The sequence below is a fragment of the Penicillium citrinum genome (assembly GCF_028827155.1).
Source record: "Penicillium citrinum strain IBT 23319 chromosome Unknown utg000005l:1.0-1900146.0:1.0-1900348.0, whole genome shotgun sequence".
Lineage (NCBI taxonomy): Eukaryota > Fungi > Ascomycota > Eurotiomycetes > Eurotiales > Aspergillaceae > Penicillium > Penicillium citrinum.
Window position 1 is genome coordinate 825,902 of NW_026622690.1, and position 14,229 is coordinate 840,130.

Genomic DNA, 14,229 nt, shown 5'->3' on the forward strand with positions numbered 1-14,229 from the left:
CATTACTAGATAGGGCACCGAAGCACCATTAAATCCGTCACGACAGTTGGTGACAAAGATGTATAGTGCTTACAAACATGACCCTTCTGTGATATTTTCAGGATATTACATGGTATCCCGATGGGAGCTAAATACCCATGTCCAATTCCCAGCCCACGCCCACCTACCTAAAAAGAAATAGTTCCTGCTTGGCTAGTCTGACTTAAGCCGATTTTTTTTAGGGAAGTCAATCAATTCCCGGAATTGTATAATAGACCGATATTGATTCAAGTATATGAAGCATGCAGCTATTAGATGCCAGTACGAGTGGTCGCAACTGTGCGAGCACACTACTCAGGAAGTGTCCGAAAGTTATTTAGAATTGTCTCGTCTTGAAAAAGTCATTGGTCGGTGCCAGATGCTAGAATACCTATTTTATCTCACAATTTCTACTAGAGAAGTTAGAAACATGCACTGGTAAACCACAATGTAGTAAATCGATTTGAATTTGAGACTTAAGAAGGGTCAGCGAAGACATTCCTTTCTTTCCCAACTCGTTCCAAAGTCATCAGGTTATCAGGTTGGTTCCGGGCAATTGGAGTTGCCAAACCTTTCAAGATGTCGATCGTCAAACGAGCAGCCCTTGAGATAGGGCGCTCAGCAATCCTGAATGAAGCTTCTAGTTTAGCAATCTCGCGGTCGGAGGCTTGGTAACTAACATAGTCTGTTTGCTCGACATTCCGAGATTCTCCCCAGAAAAAAAATTCTGGTGGCTATCCATTAGGTTTACGCTACTGCATTTGCACTATCATCCGTCCAGCTTCTATTGGCTCTTCAGTCCGGAGGAAACAAGTTGTATGCAGGGAATACAACATATTTTGCAAGTGATCTGGTTATTTTGTGGGTCTAGTATCGCATTTCTTGTATTCTTTGTGTGGGGTTGCCAGTAGGTCGAAAAGGCTACTACACAGACAGCACACTATTGTGGTACTATTTTCCGTTGGTGACAAGGTTGTCAACGGATTGTCTGGCTCAACAGTACATAGTGTATCAGACAGGCTTTCCTTAAACCACAATACCTTTCGATCCAATTTTTGCTAGAGGTAAATCATGTCCAAGTCGACTCATTTGATGCAGTAGATGCTCCCCGCTTCACATGTTCCTTTTGCAACAGTTTTGCCAATCTTCAGTCAACCTTGTACTAGAGAAGCGATTATTTCCAGGATTTAGATACTACTGACACCCTATATCGCGCGTCCCCACATACCCGTACGCAACAATTACAGTATGGCGCATGGCCTAACGTACTTGTTCTATTTCCATGAGTCCTACAGGCACTACTCGCTTCGAATGTTATACTATAACATTCGAAAGCGACTAGGTATTGTGTAGTAGCAAACTTTGTCGTTTTGTGAAAGCGAGATCTGAGGCTTTCAATATTGAGAAATTACATAACATGGCAAGTGAATGAAGACACAGGTAGTCTCCCAAGAATATAATCATACCCATCAAATTATTCCATCCTTCGCCCGCTCATCGATATCTCGGAATCATTTCAGTCATAAAGCGTGAATAATATACGATGTCGTCCCTTAGTGACGATGTCTGTGACCATCTCGATGGTGATGACCCGAAGAATGCGAGCTCTTTTCGTGATAACGAGAGAGCTCATTGGCAGCAACTGCCCCTAAGGCACCGGCACCAACGGTACGGGCGACATGCCCAAATCCATGGCTTACGTCTTTGCCTTTCTTCTTGTCATGGTGGTGAACAGCTTCGGCTACACCAGCAGCCGCGATGATTCCTTCAGCTAGGTGGCGATTATGGTGTGAATCATGATCTTTGCGGTGGTCGCTGCTGCTTCGATGATGACTGAGTCTGCGATGTTTGTCTCCAGAGTGATGATGATGGCCGTGACCGTGGCTGTGACCATGACCATGTTCCCGATAATGACCACCGTGGGACCTTGGTATCACGTCTCCATGGTGCGATCTTCGATGATCTGGGATGTAGTCCCGAGGATAGTCCCGAGGATACTCTGGAGGATACTCTCGAGGATAGTCAGAATACATTCTGTAGAGTGACGTTTGAGTTATCAAGCGTGATACGCGATTCAAAGGAAGAGTTCGCAAGTAGGATTCAAACTTCACAGAAGCGGCTAATCGTTCACATAAATATTATTTCTGTACTGCCCGCAGACCGCAGCGAAATTCTCAGCCTCAGCCATGTGTTTTTCTTTACCATTCCATGATATCATTCCCCACTAACTAGTTTACTAGTGGAACTTTGAGGTTTAACGTGACTTTACTCTCCGAGGATTGCCACAATTGTGCGCCGGAAGAACAACTCTCATTGCAAGAATGCTCGGCGCAGGTCATCCGGTCGTATTTTTGTCCGGGTGGCAACCAAGATGCTTGTTGTTGAATGGAGTGATACAAGATCCTAGTGTATAGTCACTCTAACGCGATGTTCACTCTTCCAGTGGGGCATATAATGCACGTGACTTTTATTCCGGGTAAATATAAGTCCGATATCATCCAAACCACCAAAATAATGTATTAACCGCACATGTTGAATACCGTTCTACATGCTGCCATATCACCCCAAGTATCCCATCTACAATTGACCTGAAAAGCTCGTTTGGGCACTTGATGGCCTCTTGACATACGTATCGGGAAAATGTCTTCGTCATATTCCAGTGGCTGGTTTCCCAATCGTTTGAAGACATCAGTAAGTGACAATGGCTCCAATCAGAATGGAGGCGAGACTCGGGCCTGAAGATATGATTCTCGGGATTGCCTTGTGCACAACATATGATTGGGATGAAAATCGTGGGTGACCTTGGAGCTTCTCCTGTGATACGTGGGTTATGGAGCTCATATCGGACAACTTGTCGGACATGAGCTCCATATTGAATCTGGCATTTGTGATTTGGTCCAAAATGTCGGCGAAATATTTATATATACCTCTGGAAATCAAGCACGTCTGAAACCTCGCCCTGGAGCCACAGGTGCGACCCTACAATGAAGAGACCGAAATTGCCCTCCGCTCTCAGCTCAACCCCGCAGTCTGATAATCCTAGTCAGCCTCACCAATGTCTCTGACCTTGAGTAATATCTCTTGTGAACGGTCTTCCATAACTCAAAAACATCGTCTTCATCTTTCGATGGCTTTGTTCTGTTGCTGAAATGTCGAACTCAGTATCATACCTCGCTCTTGAATGCGTGGAGCAGCTTGGTCGAATAGCCACATCTGCAGAGCTGAAGCAATACGAATCCGAAGTTCTTCCTGGCCTATGGTCTGATGAGTTAGCTCGATTAAGGGTACGAACAGAAAATATGGGAGCTCATCAGACAGGTCCGTCATCGCTGGATTACCACCTACGCGAAGCATCGCATTTGAAGAGTCAGATATCGCGAGTCCTGGGTCGTCTTCAACCTCAGTACCATACGGACTGGCAAAGGAGTATTAGTTGAGTATTTGAGCAACTCTGAGGATGGTGAAGGGAAATACAAGACTGAGATACAAAGGATATACCATGCCTTGAATGACACGATCAGCATATTGTTCGAGGATGGAACGTCCATAAGACCGGCACACCATGATAGAGTACCTTGGAGTGAGACGGTCAGTTATAGCTGGATTCGAACCATTGGACCGAAAGCATGTCGCCCAGAAGTTCCCTTGGTTAGGTCAAACCATTCGAGATCGACTAGCTCTTGCAATCTCGCAGCGTCGAGCGATACTAAAGTATCGTGAACGACGTAACCTAAAGTTTGACCAAGGCTTAAACTCCGTGGAAAGCACTGTCTTATCTGAGACGGTTGCGACGGGGCTTGGAAGAAAACGAGCTACTGACAACTCCGACATACAGTTCACTACTTCAAAAACATCCCATGCAAAAACCATACTAAGCAGGCGGGGAGGGCTGAGCGTTTCATCTCCGCAAAGCTCACACGAAGGGCAGCCTTTCAAATGTCATTACTGAAGGTCGTCGAGAATATACCGCCCATTTGTATAAAAAGCATTTAGTTCCCGAGGCAGGTCAATTCATGGTGTGCCCTCTCTGTAGCTCATACATTATCTCAGAACGCGCTTTTGAAAGGCATATTGGTCGGCACATTCAAGAGCTCGCACTGTTTGTTTCACCGCAGTCTGATGCAAAGACGGTGATCACCACGTTTACAAGAGATCAAAAAACTCGGTGGAAGGCTCCGGAAGTTTTGAAGAAACCCAACATCAAGAGATGGTTGCTGAGTTTTTGCAAACATTCGAATACACTGAAAAGGAGTCGCCCCTCAAAATTTCAATAAAAGAAGGATAAAGATACATCCATTGACAACGCCCTGTCCGAGTTTGCTCAAGCAATTAATATGGACAATAAGTCTTTTGATACGGAGGGGGAGTAAGTCAAAGATGAAACGAGACTTGTAAAGCTAACAGGAGATTGGGAAATGGAAATTTTTAAATCAGTCGACGATGGTGGGCTCGTAAATGAGACACAACACATCTCGCTCGATCGTCATCATGGCAGTCAGGATCTAGAGCTACATTTCAGCAGCGTCGAGAAATTGAAAGACTGGGGCGGGAGCTTGCGAGACATCATGAGCGCACGCGTGAACCTAGACGAGGTTCCCAGGGACTACGGCATCTGTAAGACGAAGCCGATTATGTAGTGGAGATTAATCGGCGTTTATTTCAGTTACAACATGAGAGGAAGTATTTCAACCAGATGGAGCAGCACAAGATGAATTCGCAACGACGCTCGGGGGCATCTAAAAAAAGATTCTGTTAAGGCAGAAGATATTCGTCGGGCCGAACAGGCTTCGCATTTCGGGGCTTACGATACACAAAGCAAGTAGTCCAAGTAAGCTCGTAACATTTGGCTATCGCCATTGTACTATGTAGGCGTCTTTGGGACGCATAGTGAGATCGGATTCTCACAATAAGTCGTGAAGCTAGACGTCTTATTTGTGGACAGTCCGATTAGTTCCTGAATAAATACACGAGGACTAAGAGCATCTATGTGGCCGTGAATAGCTCAACATCCGATCCATATTAGCCTTTTAAGCCATCACGGGATGGATGGTTTGCGGTTCTTCGGCCAACCTTCGAAGTGTGCTGCATTCGATACAAGTTTACTCCAATCTTGGTGGTGAAAAGCTTGGAAATTTTCCCTGCGAGGCTCAGGTGTGACAAAAATTATCTGAGTCGCATCGAGTCCGCCGATCATGTTCGATGACCCTGATTTTAGTGGCTACCAAACGTCCCAGCTGAGATAGCCGAGCTTTAGCTGCAGAGACAAGTGCATATCCCTCGCATGTCGGTCAATTCACACAAAGTTTCATAATTGACCCATGAGAGCACGCACGATGAATTTTCCACGTCGAGATGACTCTAACTTCTTCAGAGATTAGACGCACACCTTGCCTGTTTAATCAATTACTAGCGCAGCGTGTGTCATTTGCAAATTTCTGTATTTCCAAGGGACTGCTCTATCTTTCACTCTTTTCGTCTTCAAGTTTTCATCCATCTATTTCGCGGTAATCGCGCTATGAATCACCCAAACAATCTCATGCCGCTGAGAATCCTAGTCACCGGGGTATGCCATCATGTCACTCCAGAATGTCACAGCGGATGAGGAACATAACTGACTTTCAGGCCGCTGGTTTCCTTGGATCGCACCTGGTCGATCTTTTGCTCGAAAAGGGCCATGAGGTCATCGGAATAGACAATTTTGAAACCGGATCGCCAAAGAACCTCCAGCATCTCGAAGGAGCTCGAAAGTTTCGGCTAATCAAGTAAGTCAGACGGTTGGTGTTGAATCGAATAAGAAACATACGTAGGCGTATTTCTATAATATTAACTAATCAGTCATAATATTCAAAATCCACTTGAGGGACTAGGATTAGGGCACATTGATCAAATCTTCAATCTAGCTTGTCCTGCAAGTCCGATTCACTATCAGAAAGATCCGGTCTCTACCCTGAAGACTTGTTTTCATGGTACTGAAAACATATTGGGGTTGGCGAAAAACAAGAATGCGCGTATACTTCACACCAGCACGTCCGGTAAGTCGTTGATAATTTCCCCACTCTGATTGTGGCAGTGACACAACTAACAGTCTCCAGAGGTATATGGCGATCCGAAAGTACATCCTCAGCCGGAAAGTTATTGGGGAAATGTCAATCCATTCGGTGCCCGCTCCTGTTACGATGAAGGGAAACGTGTAGCCGAAGCGCTCTGCTATGCATATCACGAGAAATACCCGGATCTACAAATCCGAATTGCCCGTATTTTCAACACATATGGACCAAGAATGGCCCATAGCGATGGTCGAGTGGTTTCTAGCTTTATTGGTGACGCACTAGATGGACAGGAGATCAAAATTACTGGTGATGGAACAGCTACTCGGTCATTTCAGTACTTTACAGACTGCTTGAATGGACTTGAACGACTCATGAATAGCGACTACACTCAACCTGTCAATATTGGCAATCCAGGGGAGTTCTCTATTCTAGAATTTGCCGAGATTGTTGCCGAAATGGTATCGGAGAAAGGGAAGCCTAAGGTGCTTATCACCTACTTGCCGCGTCCTTCTGATGATCCAAAGACCAGAAAGCCAGATATTTCCAGAGCAAAGGAGGTTTTGGGATGGGAGCCCATTGTTCCTCTTAGAGAGGGCCTGGAAAAGACTATTCAGTGGCATATCGAGCAAAGAAACTGATTCATTCTTCTGTTTCTATTCGCGAGAATAATCTGTCTACGCGTAGTGATCCCCCTGTGGTAGACCCAGCAACATTTAGGGGAGGTCTCGGGGTTTTTTTCATCATTATACTACTAGTATAGTGGTACTGTTACTCCCTGGGTTGGAGACATCCGCAAATATCTGAAAAGAGCGATGTACTACATAATATGTAGAAGCGGTGGATGTTGAGGACGGATTTGATTTACTTCTCTACGTAATAAGAAATAATATATTGCGACGACTAGCAACTTAACTTAACAGGTTCCCACGGCGGATTGCACATATGTACCTCAGCGTCCTAAGGTCTAGATGGTCCTGAATATACTCCGTACTGCTTTATGCTATCATATGGTTACCCGGTGGGTATAGTATAATATCAAACAAACATCAGGGATATCATCCTTTTTTACTATTAATTGGGATCATACTAGCCTCGGATTGCTTGAACATGTAAATCAATGGATCCATAGATACCCCTTTGTAGATCCGGAAATACTTACAAGCGATCTCAAGGTTTTCATCGAGCAACCTGAAGAACTGCAGGGCATCTTTCTAGTACAGAACTGCACTTAAGCATAAACTTTGAGGTGCGAAAGATAATACATACTTCCGAGGGCATCCATGTGGGTAAACCTCACACGTACCTCTGTAGTCAATGTTTATCAGCTGTCAGTGGACCAGCCGCAAGATATCGTGTCATACTATATTATGATTGATACTGGTCCAATGAGAAGAATTACCTGATCCATTCAGACTTGAATACCAGTTTCATGTCTCCGTGCTGTACAATCGCATAGATAGTGATCTGCATTGAATATCACCACTCTCTTCATATTATTCGCTCCTGGAAGATCCAGACTGGCTACTTCAATGAACATGACCACCGTGGCTGTGTTTCTGCATCTCAGCGAGTACAAATCCTAACTTCAATACAGTACATAGTACATACAGTGGGGAGTTTCAGGAATCTGTCGAATGTCAATCACTTGCAGATGAAAGAAAAGTGGAAACAGTCTTCAAGGAGAAATGTATACGGAGTACGCGTTTGTACTTCCGGTGACCCATATAAGTATTATAGCTGAAGAAAGCTGAATAGCTGTCCTGGTCGATCATTTGACCAACGGCAGGCCTTTTCTTCCGATAGATAACTTGTACAGTATGCTCCTCCCCGAGCTATAGATACGTCAGCATCCAAAGCACACAATGTCCCTCGAAAATATCGCGGCTCCACGGAGTATATTCATACGTGATCGTGATAGTTTCTAGCAAATCTAAATGTGGGCCTGACCTCGGCAAGATGGTGATGCGCGTGAAGAATGAAACTTGAAGATAAATTGAGTTTATGTCCTTGGCAACAACAACGTTGACCCGAAGCCGAGACCGAATCTGCTTCACAGCCTCGCGGACCCGACCGGCCCGCGGATTTTTATTCTGTCCCGATTTCGGCATCAAATTGTATCCCCCTGAGAATTATGCATCCACTTCTCCGTGATGATCTACAAGACTCCTCAACGTCATGATCCACTTCTAGACCAAATCACGTCTGTAACCGACTAATGGCAAAGCTAGTCTTCATAAGATAACTAGTGTCTGTTGATCAGATAATGCGACATGATGGTCAAGAATAGAAAAATTTAGAAGACAGTTTTACACTGATGTACATTGATTCAAACTCGGATATCTTTGAGCTGTTCTTTAATACATTAACTTGATTGTCCTGGCGATTCCAAGGTCAAATTCACGTGAATTCATGCTTAGACCGATGACGTGGAACATGCAATGCCCCAGTTAAAGATCTGCATCCTCAAGATACGGCCATATCCAGTCCATCACAGCAATTAACTAGTATGGAGTACAGAGGACCTTGACATCCCTTATGCATAGCATCAATTCTTTCTCCACCTAATTCGTGCCATGCAACACGGAGCACATGATACTAATACACAATGGGTTTGATCTACTTGATCTTCCACAAGCTTCTAACCAGGGGTGTCAGGGGCCTAGATCAAACATAATGTCCGAAAATTGGGCAAATCGAACTTGATTTGATCCATGTTGATTTTCGTGGATCGACGTAATAGTTGTAGATCGTGCTCCAATTCTTTCCTTCTCCTGGCATAGCTTACGAGCCAAGTCGAGTCACGCAACCCCCATACTCCGTACATTTTACCTAGACTGGCAACCGTCATAGACCCAAGAGCTCGCTTTTAATTAAAAATCAATTGTATAATATGCTCCGCACGTTACCTTAAATACCTACCCACGCCGTTTTTATTCTCGATCAAATTTAATTGCAACCTACTACATTCGACCAAACTCAGAAAGATTCCTACAAGACAATCTTTCTGAGTTGTAGCAACTATGCCTACCACCCTCACATCCCGGGCATTAGTCTGGCTGGCCCTTTTGGCAGTCCTTTTGCCCTACTGCCTAGCATTCCAATACAGTAAATCCGAAGATGGAGCTGTCAAAGTATCAAAAACACAAGATATTTTCTCAGCAGAAGCTGATGCTATGCTCGATGAAGACTCCGACGAGGAAGGAGAGGTAGGTCACTATGTATTCTTGAAATACTACACTAGTATTGTGCCTCAGGGATGTGAGCTGACGAAAAGGGACAGGACCACGGTGATATCAAAATACCTGATGGGGCTGAATTCACATCATTTGCCGTAAATGAGAATGGCGACGAGGAAATGCCGGGATTCATCACGAAAGACATCGATGCGAAAGACATTGAACACCTGTATATTGTTATCCACGGCAGATTAAGAGACGGAAACAGCTACTGGAAGACCTTGAACACCTCCATTGAGAAAGCCAGAAATGACAGCTTCCCCGGAACGAACCGAAAATTTGCAGTGCTTGCCCCTCAATTCTTCTCGACTAAATATAACACCGGCCAATATGATCGGAACCAACTTGCATGGGATGACTTGAACGCTTGGGAGCCAGGTGCCCAAGCCAACCATCCCGCAAACACAACCCTTACCTCTTTCGACGTATTGGACGGTCTTGTTAAGCTGCATTCAGACAAGGAAAAGTATCCAAGCCTTACGAACGTCACAGTCGTTGGACATGGTGGCGGAGGTCAGCTTGCTCAGCGGTATGCTGTGGTGGCTAATAGCCCTCCTGAGAATGTTCACGTTCGATATATCCACGGTGACCCATCATCATGCATTTACTTCACCGAAGACCGCCCTCATCTTCCAGATACCGAAACCACAAAGGACGACTGCAACAAAACCTTCAATCTTTGGAGATATGGTTTCGACAAGTTCCCCGGCAACGGAGGTCAGACCAAGAATCCCAAGGATTATTTCGCGGGATACCTGAGTCGAGACGTTATTTCGATTGTTGGACTAAATGATACCGGAAGCTCTGGCGATACAAGCTGTATGGCTATTATTCAGGGTGGTATTAACCGTCGTACCCGTAACTTGGTCTGGTTCCGGTACATCAACTCGCTTGCGCGTACAAATGAAGATCTGGATGGATTCCCTGGATCATTCGATGATTTGCCTGACTGGAGCGATGCGGTTAACAACACTAGTCTGCTGCGACTTGTTGTTGTCGAGGGTGTTGCTCATAATGCGGATGAGCTATTTGCAAAGGATCTTGGGCGTCAAGCGCTCTTTTCCAGTGGTGATATTGACCAAGGTTGGCGGCCTCCGAAGGGCGAAAAGCCTTTGTCTTAGAACATATTCGACAAAGATACATAAATAATATATTATCGAGCGTTCGTTCACAACCAAAATACTCAAGTTGTGCTTCTCTCCCGAGTGATGAAAAAGTAGGCAGTCAATAGGCAGTGTATCAGGGCTCTTACTTGAGTCTGCGAGTTCATGAGAATTACACTAAGCCTTATGGCTGTGTGTATGTCAGCTTGGGATACTTATCATATTCCTTAGACTTAATCCTACTTTTCCACATTCATCGGAAGGAAAAGTAGACTTGATTCCTACTACCACAAAAGGCCTATTATACAACCAGCTTTTTACATTCAAGCTGGTATTGTTACTAGTTACCTACTGATATTGTCGCTTACAAATAAAAATAGTCCTTGTGAACCCTTCAGTCAGAGGATTAGCAAGTCAAGGTCAAAACTAAAAGAAAACAAAGCCTTCTATCTATCTTAAGTGAATATCCTACTTGAGTTCTCGACTAGCTCAGCATAGGCTGTGGCTACTAGCGAGTAGCTGATAAATTTCGTAATAGATCATAATAATCCCTAATTCAGTACGAGTTCTTTGTTCAAACCCATCTCCATACTATTAATAGTAGCCAAGAGTGGTCCGTGAGATGTCTCATTCGGACTCAAAAATGAGTTCGGTGCTGAATGAACCATCACATTGATTTTTTTTGATACACCTCTGAGCTGTCAGGTTATACTACTAATAGCCGATGGAGTGATTGAAATGTAACATCACTGTGTATATAGTCAGAAAGCGTAGTGATACGCTTTATCCTGCAATACTTCCACAGCGAGCAAATCTAAGCTAAAATTAATATTAGCATATGAAAACGTGCAAAAATACTCGATCACACCAGTTAAAACAAAATCCCACTCGAGGCACAGACTGTAGGTGGCTGTGAAACAGGACATTTCTGAGATGACCTCGATTTTCCCTACAATTTTACCAAAACCATATTCAATCGCATCTAATAAGTCCTCAAGTGGGTGTAGGTATTGCCCGGGGTACACTGTAAAATCGACTCTTGAACAGGATATCATTTCATCATAGTAACTAATATTCCTTGCTATTTTGGTAGGTGTAAGCCCTGCCAGGTAGCAAGTTGATATCAATAGACACTACAATATAATAGAGAACTATAGTATAATACAGACCGATACGATAAGTAGTATCGTAAAAGTATACAGACTAGTCTATGAAGATCACCCTCAATCGAGTCTAGTTCAGGCACCCAAAGTGAATAATTCAGCCAAGAAACAATCGCAAACTCAATTTCGATTCAATTCAGAAGAAGCTATCTTGTTCGAATTAAGTCTTAAGAATCCCTGATTCATTCTTTTTTTTTGTCTCGTTTTTCGTATCAGGTGCATAATCTCGTAGAATTCATCAGTGCCAACGCATAGTCAAAGAACAGTGACCAACTTTGATTGTCTTCAAAATGACCAAAATCAGAGAGTTCACCGAGCCATGAGTATTTCTTGTCAGGATGCGCATATCAAGTATCGGGATAGGCACGGGGGGGCTTTTCGTTTGGATGGGGCCATCATGGTAGTATTTGTCACAGGTCTCCGAAGAGAAAGCAGATTCTATGAACATGAAGTGAAGATGATAAATGCAGCCCACTAGGGGCGCAAATGTGAAGAATGAAAGATGAGTAAGATCAAATGGAAAGCAAAACAGTTGGAAGGGCCGGTTGATTGGGCAAAAAAAAGAGAGTTGCGCAATCAATCGGAACGAAGAGAAGATAAGAATAAGTCATAAATCATCGAGCCAGCGATACAAATCTACCAGAGATTTCCCATGCCAGAGAAAGCGTGCGATCGACGCGGCGCTTAGTTAATGTACCACTTAGCGTCGCTGAGACGGCCCTCGGAGAAGGAAGCAAAGGCCTCGAACAGGGCCTTGGAAAGATCGATGGAGGAGTCGTCACAACCCATGCACTTGTCGACAACCTTTCCAACCTTCTTGACACCGTTATACTCGATGGTGACAGACTTACCGCAGTCGTCGTCGGTCATGATGCCGACGGGCAGGGCAAGGACGAGCTCACTCTCACCATCGTTGGTAGTACCGCAAGAGCTGGGGCTAGAGGCCGAAGTAGCAGTCTCATAGTAGGTCATTTGTCCAGTGCAAGGAGAGCTCTCGCTGCAGGAGCCGGTGTAGCCAGAGCTAGAAGCAGAGCTAGAGTCGGTGGAGCGCTGGGTAGTCTGGACAGGGGCAGGGGCAGCAGATGTGGTGGAAGAAGAGGTAGACTCAGCGGGAGCAGCTTGCTGGGCCTGAACAGTGGGCTGCTCAGTAGGCTGGGGAGCAGGAGCAGCGGCCTCGGAGGAAGAGGAGGTCGGGGCAGGGGCAGCAGGGGCCTCAGATGAAGAAGAAGAGGGAGCAGCAGGAGCCTTCTCCTCAACAGCAGCGGCGGTAGTAGTTGGCACAGCAGGAGCAGCGGTGGTGGTGGTCACAGGAACGACAGTCGCAGTGGGTTTACCCTGGTCAGGGTAGATGGTGGTGGTGACATCGACAGTAGTCCAGACAACGTCAGTCACAGTCTCCCAAACGACAGCGCGCTTGTTAACAGGAGCAGCAGCACCAGAGATGGCGAAGAAAGCGCCAGCAAGGGCGAGAGTCTTGGTGATGGGAGCCATTGTATAAAAGGAAAGTAATTCTTCAAGAGAATGTGGAGAGTTCTTCCGGGTAGAGGTGGTGAGAGTTGGAATTGGTTAATGACAGGTCACTGCACAGCAGTAAAAAAGATTGAACGACACTCAAAAAGGAGCGTTGAGGACGAACAAGACGGCGAAGGAAGGAACCGTGTTGGGGAGATTTGAAGGTTGGAAGAAGAAGTGGAGGAGAAGAAGAAGAAGAAGAAGAAGAAAAGGCGGAGGAAAGGGGCGGACTAAATAAAAGTCGGACGCGCTCCACTTCGATTCACTCTGCACTCTTTGGTCTTCCTTCAATTCACTCCACTTTGGTTCTACGGTACACTCTACATTCTACTAATTACTATTACTGGGTACTCAGTACAATGGGCACTCTTTGTCTCGACCTCAATGCCTAATCCTATACGAGTCTCTTTGATCTCGACCTGATGGACTCATTCGTCGTGCCTGGATCCGGCCACTCCGGTTTCTGCCAGGAACACATCTGATTGGTATGATAGAGTTACGCCTAGTGCACAGTAGTGCAGGGGAAGATGCAAACTTCTCTTTCTCGTGGCGCCCAGTTTCTCCTGGCCCTAATCCCGGTGGAGTCTAGTCGCAGCGGCTCCTTCAGCCGAATTCCAACGGTCGAGCCATGGAATTCCCATCAATGGAAAGTTTACAAACGGAGTTCAATATCTTTCTTCCTCCGCGTGGAATCCCACCCGAATATCTCTCCTCTCAACTGACTACTTGTTTGTAAATTTGTATAATTCCCTGGTTGACTTGCCAACAACGCACCGCCCTGTGCAATACGTCTTACTGCAGGTCGCCCTGAGCGGGTCCCTGCACCCAATCGGGCCGGGTTGAATGAGACAGATCTGAACCTGAGAGGGGAAGAACAGGTAATCCGCGGCGACCACTTGTTCCTGTCTACTCCGTACAGTAGACGGAGCTTTACCGGTCTCCATCTCGGCTGAACAGTTGGCCAGGTACACATACAATCCCGAGTGACGTTGCGGAGAGCCATCCAACGCCAATGCGACGTTCTGGGCCCGCACAATTCCCTTTCACCGAGCAGAACGAATTTTCGTTTGGTGGGTCGGTGGCTTAAGTGGCGATCGTCCAAATGAAACCCCAAGCGGAGTAGGCCAGGGGGAGACAATTCAGGCAT

At 45.5% G+C, this 14,229-nt stretch overlaps 7 protein-coding genes across 7 annotated transcripts; 3 read left to right on the plus strand and 4 right to left on the minus strand.

Annotated features, from left to right (window-relative positions):
* Positions 1-1,571: 1,571 nt before the first annotated feature.
* N7469_006133 (uncharacterized protein) lies at positions 1,572-2,051 on the minus strand (the record flags this gene model as incomplete). The annotated part of the gene is made up of 1 exon (XM_056645051.1): positions 1,572-2,051. The coding sequence occupies one exon, from the start codon at positions 2,049-2,051 to the stop codon at positions 1,572-1,574; it is 480 nt and encodes a 159-aa protein (XP_056500289.1).
* Positions 2,052-2,706: 655 nt separating this feature from the next.
* N7469_006134 (uncharacterized protein) lies at positions 2,707-2,889 on the minus strand (the record flags this gene model as incomplete). The annotated part of the gene is made up of 1 exon (XM_056645052.1): positions 2,707-2,889. The coding sequence occupies one exon, from the start codon at positions 2,887-2,889 to the stop codon at positions 2,707-2,709; it is 183 nt and encodes a 60-aa protein (XP_056500290.1).
* Positions 2,890-3,135: 246 nt separating this feature from the next.
* Positions 3,136-3,542, minus strand: N7469_006135 (uncharacterized protein; the record flags this gene model as incomplete). Its single annotated transcript, XM_056645053.1, has 2 exons — positions 3,136-3,433; positions 3,517-3,542. 2 exons carry the CDS (start codon positions 3,540-3,542, stop codon positions 3,136-3,138), a joined length of 324 nt encoding a protein of 107 aa, XP_056500291.1.
* Positions 3,543-3,580: 38 nt separating this feature from the next.
* On the plus strand, positions 3,581-4,292 carry N7469_006136 (uncharacterized protein; the record flags this gene model as incomplete). Its single annotated transcript, XM_056645054.1, is given in 2 exon segments — positions 3,581-3,956; positions 3,970-4,292. 2 exon segments carry the CDS (start codon positions 3,581-3,583, stop codon positions 4,290-4,292), a joined length of 699 nt encoding a protein of 232 aa, XP_056500292.1.
* Positions 4,293-5,533: 1,241 nt separating this feature from the next.
* Positions 5,534-6,706, plus strand: N7469_006137 (UDP-glucuronic acid decarboxylase family protein; the record flags this gene model as incomplete). The annotated part of the gene is made up of 4 exons (XM_056645055.1): positions 5,534-5,581; positions 5,641-5,780; positions 5,854-6,050; positions 6,111-6,706. The coding sequence occupies 4 exons, from the start codon at positions 5,534-5,536 to the stop codon at positions 6,704-6,706; spliced, it is 981 nt and encodes a 326-aa protein (XP_056500293.1).
* Positions 6,707-9,088: 2,382 nt separating this feature from the next.
* Positions 9,089-10,425, plus strand: N7469_006138 (uncharacterized protein; the record flags this gene model as incomplete). Its single annotated transcript, XM_056645056.1, has 2 exons — positions 9,089-9,274; positions 9,349-10,425. 2 exons carry the CDS (start codon positions 9,089-9,091, stop codon positions 10,423-10,425), a joined length of 1,263 nt encoding a protein of 420 aa, XP_056500294.1.
* Positions 10,426-12,254: 1,829 nt separating this feature from the next.
* N7469_006139 (RlpA-like double-psi beta-barrel domain-containing protein) lies at positions 12,255-13,061 on the minus strand (the record flags this gene model as incomplete). Its single annotated transcript, XM_056645057.1, has 1 exon — positions 12,255-13,061. One exon carries the CDS (start codon positions 13,059-13,061, stop codon positions 12,255-12,257), a length of 807 nt encoding a protein of 268 aa, XP_056500295.1.
* Positions 13,062-14,229: the final 1,168 nt, after the last annotated feature.